The 5716-nt window shown below is 50.3% G+C and overlaps 1 protein-coding gene across 1 annotated transcript; it reads right to left on the bottom strand.

Annotated features, from left to right (window-relative positions):
- Window positions 1–303: 303 nt before the first annotated feature.
- Window positions 304–1783, bottom strand: LOC119302615 (transcription factor MYB2-like). The gene is made up of 2 exons (XM_037579657.1): window positions 1439–1783; window positions 304–1177 (listed from the first exon to the last, which is right to left on the bottom strand). Exons 1-2 carry the CDS (start codon window positions 1668–1670, stop codon window positions 429–431), a joined length of 981 nt encoding a protein of 326 aa, XP_037435554.1. The 5' UTR covers window positions 1671–1783; the 3' UTR covers window positions 304–428.
- Window positions 1784–5716: the final 3933 nt, after the last annotated feature.

The raw sequence follows: 5716 nt of genomic DNA, 5'->3' as shown, positions 1-5716 counted from the left end.
GCAATATGTCATCCGTGCTTATAGTTCCCTTCTGAATTTGATTTCTCTAGATTTAAGTTTTTGTTAGTGTATGGGGGTATAAAATACTCAATCTATTCATAAATATACGATGTTTTAGAGACTTGTGTCCTTGCTAACTTGGCAGAACCATTGTAATTCGCATGCTTACTATGCAAGTTAGCTTTTTCATGTAAGATTTAAACTTTACATATAAGCACACAAAAACAATCCAAATCTTCTAGCCATGTAGAAGAATTAAAGAAGATATTTAATATGCACATTTTTGCATACTATGTAGCCCTAATAAACTAGCGATTAATTACTCTATGAACACGAATTAGTTTCCTGTCAAATTTCCTTTCATGCACCTTCTCTTGTCAAATATCATTTTTCTTGAGCTCAGTTTGGCGCTCTAATTAAGTTCATCGTCAGCAGTAAATGTCCTCTAGGCTCCACAAGTTGTCGTCGAAATTTCCGAACTCAAAGTCCGGGATATCGGTGGCGGCGAGGAGCTCCGACCAGCTCCCGCTGAGGCTGTCGCCGTGGATGACGTACTGATCGCCGCCTATGGCCCCACCCTCGCGTCCGGCGCACTGCATCATCGAGCCATCAACGTTCGCCGTGGCAGTGGCAGCGCCCCACGCTGGGAAATGGGCTCCGTGTGATGTCTCCGCCGGTGACAGAGAAGACCGGAGCGTGCTCGAGGTGTCAGGGCTCATAGTCACCGCCACCTTCCGGCTCGGCTCCCCGCTGCTCGCGTGATCGACGCAGTGGTAGTGGTACTGTGATGCACCGGCCGGCGAGCTCATCGCCCTTGTCAGCGCCGGAACACCCACTCCTGCAGCAGCGGCGGCGGCGGCGGAGGAGCTTTCGGCCTGGACGCGCTCGAGGAGGCGCGGCATCCAGACTTGCCTGACGACGTCGCGGAAGCGGTCGCTGTTGACGTCGCAGTGGAGCTGCTTGGCGTGCTTCTGTACCCTGGTGCGCCAGTAGTTCTTGACCTCGTTGTCCGTCCTCCCCGGGAGGCGCTGCGCGATCTTGGACCAGCGGTTGCCCCACCGGGAGTGCAGGTCCAGTATCAGCAGCTGCTCCTCCGGCGTGATGTTGCCGCGCCGGACGTCGGGACGGAGGTAGTTCAGCCACCGGAGCCGGCAGCTCTTCCCAGTGCGCCTCAGGCCTAGACGTGTCCAAACCAAGCCCAGATTAGCGAAAAAGAACTTAAGGAGGGACGTAAGCGGATAATGAGCTGCAAGTGATCAGTGCACATAGCTTAGCGACACGCTAGGTACGGCAACGGAAAGCGCTAGCTCATCTTATCTCTTGCGACGTGATCGATCAGAAAGAAGTAAATTAAAGCAGATGTGACATGCATGATCTTGCTACTAACTAGCTATCGATCTAGCTATCGGTTGCACAAATTACGAAATATGTTAAGTACCTGCGCATCGAGCGAGCGAGTTCCAGCGCCCCTCGCCGTGCTTGGAGATGTAGTCGACGAGCAGCATGTCCTCCTCCGCCGTCCACGGGCCCCTCTTCAGGTCGCCCTCGTCCTCGCTTGCTGTCGCCACCACCATGGTCACCTCTGTCGTCACCGCCGAAAAACCGGCCGGGCTCATCGGCAGCGCCTCCATGCCCATGCAGGCCTTGTAGTACTCCTTGTCCATGTCCATGAGGTCGAGCTCGATCGATCAAGCTTCAGGTGATGGCTGGCTATATGAGTAGTAGTGATTGACCGGCAGGCTGTAGCTTGAGGAGACTGAGACAGGGAAGATGGATCGATGGGTTTATATAGGGATGGATGAATATCGAGAGAGAGCCGGCGACTAATGGCGACTGTGGTTAAGGCCGCAATGAGCTTAAGGATTTGGACTGGTAAAGCCTAAAGTGGAGGAGGGGGGCGCGCGCGTGCGTGTCGCCCGATTAAACAACTCAAGCGGATTAAGAAAACAGCGTGTCTGATTCCGTCCCCGCCGGTCCACCTTTGACCGCTGACCAGCCCACGCAACGGCGGAACCAGCTGGTAGTAATTCTTCTTCTCCATATTCCCTCAAAAAAAAAAAATCTTCTTCTCCATCCTTCTGCTCCGGAGAGTGAGCTTTGCCTTCTTATTTCTAGATCATTCTTCGGCACAGCCGTTCCCAACACAGCCAGCGCAAAATTGGTCTTCCTCACGGCCAAAAGCACGATGCAAAAGACTCCTTCCATCCTGTCAAGGTAATTTTTTGATAATAAATCACTTTATTAATATATAAATTTTATATTATTAATTTTTACAATTATCAGTAAATACTACTTCCTCCAATCCATAATAAGTGTCGCAATTTTGAAAATATATAATGATACTAGTTTCATATATCTATAAGCTCTAATTTCAAAATAAGTCAAATGTTTCTTTTTTAGAGCACTAGAGCATCAAAATATTCCTTTTGCATGAAATTTGGCATGAACACATACACCAACATAAACATGTGCCAAAAAAAAACATAAAACATAGTGATGATTTAGGTATAAGAATTTATGTCCCCATTAAATAGAAATATGTCTCTCTTGCTTTTCTAACAACAACATGGTATGAAGTGAGCTAGTCGCCACCCATGGTGTGCCGTCGTCGCTGCCTCCATCGCCGGAGCTAGCTAGCCATTGTTGATCATGGATGGGAGGTCATTAAGGTCATGGTCCTGTCGGACCAGCACCCTGGAGAAGACACCACCAAAGCTGTCGTTGTTGGAAGATCCACAGATCCAAGATCCCAACCTCCAGAAAAGTTCACATGCATCATGACGTCACGCGAGGCCGCACCGATGTGGTGGACTGGATATTGGAGGACAAAAATGCAAGGGAAGCCACCGCCACTACCACGCGACAAACGCCGCAAGCTCACACCTCACCCTGTCGCAACCATCATCGGCACGCCGTCACGTAACCCTACTAAAAATCCCAAAGCCGGAAAAATTGCAGCTCCATCCGGTAAATTATGACCTTCCCATACTCCCACAACGACGAATTCAGTGGAGGGGCGGGGGCGACGACCTACTGACGGAGGAGATGTGGCTGCGCAAAAGCACCCAGAAATTGCCTCTCTAGGGTTTGGAGAGGAGAGGACAGTTTGCTGTTTTTTTTAATTGCTTCTTTGACATATATCAGATTCGAAATGTCGTTGGGTGTTTCCTCTTAAGACAAAAAAACACAGATAACAACGCAAAAGGTCAATAGAATAGGAGGAACAAAAGCAGCCTGATGATAGAGGCAAGCGTGAAGGAGGAAGAGCGGTTGCTTCGCAAAGACAGAGTGTGACTGGTTGCACCAAGTCTAGTTCTACTTTTACTACTGCGAGCTGACATGTAAATCCCTCGATACATTGGCCGGAAATGGGGGAATAATATCACTAGAATGTATACCAGAGATATTCTTCCTGCAAAGTAGTAGTACTTTCAGGAGTTGTTTGATTTAATCGGTGGGATCAATTATACTACCGAAAGAGGAGGGATGTGCAGCTAAGGTCGAACTGATCCTAGTTCAAGCTCTGGAGGCATCTTTGAACAACAAAAGGAACTTCGGCCATTATTTAAAATTCGAATATACTGGTTGCATACAGGCAATTGTTTCTTTTTCATGTTTGGAGGCCATGTTGTGGTAGTTTATTTGATTCAAGAGAACTAAGTTTTTCTTCCAGTTGAAGCAGCAACTTTAGCTAGGGAGATTACCCTTTACTAAGTTTACTTTGGTTCCATAATAATGTCATGCTCAACATAATTATAACCACTAATTTGTATTGGTGGGAAACTGGGAGTATTGAAATACATGTATAAACAATTAGGACACTGGAAGTAATTTTCGAGACAAATACTCAAATATGATTTTTAAATTTCCCATATGAATAATTAAAATGATATTCAGTCAAAATTTTATAAGGTCGGCTGATTATATAAGTGTAAAACATACTTATCATATATACTCATATTCAATAAATCATAAGTTTTTTGATATATACATGTACACATTTCCCATATGATGTATGTGTAAAATTTCCCGTATGAATTTGCCATAAGTTTATATATATATATATATATATATACATGTATCAAATACAACAAATTATACTCATATTCAATTTCCTGAAAACAAAATCTCATCAAAATAAGATTGTATATTGCGACCAATTTCCACAACAAAGCACGGAGTATCATCTAGCTTGTGATATAATGGGAGTGCCATGACTTTCCTGAAGGGGCCGGTTACGTGCACACAAGTGACTAAAAAGAAAAAGAAAACAATCTCGCCCAACCCACGAGCGAGAGGGGGGGGGGCGAATCCCGGTTGCGCCGCCGCCAACCCTCCTCCCACCTCCTCTTCCCCTCGTTGCCGCCGGAGGCCGCGGGCGAAGCCCGGCCGGTGTAAGCGGCAGCGGGGCACTAGTCTCTCGTCCCTCGAGGTGGTCTGACGCGGGGCTGCCCCCTCAAGCCAATGCATAGCGCTTGGCGGGGCACGGTGGCGCGGTACCGGCAGCAGCGCGGAGGGCTGCTGGGCCCTGCAGTGCGTGGTTCTTGGGGTTGGCGTGCTTGGATGCGGTCGCGGGATGTGCTCGGAGTGGCAGCGAGGGTTTCCTAGATAAGATCTGGATGGTGCTGGATCCTTCGGCCGCCGTTTCACGGGTGGCACGGGCTGTGGCGGTGCGGACCGGCCCTCTCCCTTGCCTTGCAGGTGAGGGTCTGGTGTGGTTGTGTGCCATGGCGCAGCGTGGCTGGCGGCGGCGGCTGTTACGCCGGGTTGTCCATGGCGTGGGCGGTGCGGGTTAGTGGGGGTGGTGCCGTTCTCTGGTGGTCGTGCCTCACCGGCTGCGCGGTAGGCTAGTTGCAGGATCCCTTCTCCTCGGTCTATATCGGTGGCTTGGCGGTGACCGGGGGCTTGCGCTTGGGCGGATCTGGTCGGGGCCCAGGTGAGCCGAAGTTGCGTCTTCGGGTAGGTTTGCCTAGGCTCGATCCGGGAGGTGCTCGTGTCATCGCGGGTGTTGTGGTCGGGCCTCCGTTACATTGTCGGACAGATCGGTGTCAAGGGCCATGGTCATGGTGTCGTACGAGCGTGCTCGGCGACGACCGTCGGTAGTCATGGAGTAGTGTCTCCCCTGTCCACTAGGAAGGGTTGGACCGCTGGAGACCTAGGCGTGGATACCTCCTACTATGGAGGCAGCCACCCAGACTCTTTGGCTGATGTCGGGCTAGGAGCAAAAGGTGTCCCCTTTTACTCCTCACGTGGCGGGTGCACCGTGATGTGGGCGATTGGTGCAGTCCTGGACATGGATGTCAGGGTGGCGGCCCTGGATGGCTGTCCGCATGGTTGGCTCTTCGGTGGGCACCGTGGCGGCAGCGATGGCCTTACCTCTTGGTTGTGTGGGCGGCGAGAGGTAGGGCAGTAGGTGGCTCGGGTGTGCTTTTTGTCTCTGAAGGTGGTGGTGCCCCGGTCTGGATCTAGAAGTTCTGTGCTCTTCGTGCTAAAGCCCTGGAGACCTCGTGGTGACGCGGTGGTGCTGCCGTGTGAAAACTTTGCCCTTTGTGGCCGACGACAACGACGCTCGTGGACGTCGTTATCTTCTTGAAGACGATGTCGTGGTGCTCCTCCATGTCCAGGTTTCGGATGAAAATCTCTGTCTGTTGTAGACTCGGCAATGATGAAGCTATGCGCCGTTTTCCCTCCTAGGGGCGTTGTTATGGAGCTTAGG

The sequence above is a fragment of the Triticum dicoccoides genome, chromosome 1B (genome assembly GCF_002162155.2).
Source record: "Triticum dicoccoides isolate Atlit2015 ecotype Zavitan chromosome 1B, WEW_v2.0, whole genome shotgun sequence".
Taxonomy (NCBI): Eukaryota; Viridiplantae; Streptophyta; class Magnoliopsida; order Poales; family Poaceae; genus Triticum; species Triticum dicoccoides.
The sequence above is the reverse complement of the archived record's forward strand: the minus strand, read 5'-3'. Positions and strand labels throughout refer to the sequence as shown.

Coding starts and splice junctions, on each gene's coding strand:
- LOC119302615 (XM_037579657.1), bottom strand. CDS start 1,670: ATGGACATGGACAAGGAGTACTACAAGGCCTGCATGGGCATGGAGGCG. Junction 1,178..1,438: donor CTCGCTCGCTCGATGCGCAG/GTACTTAACATA, acceptor GGACACGTCTAG/GCCTGAGGCGCACTGGGAAG.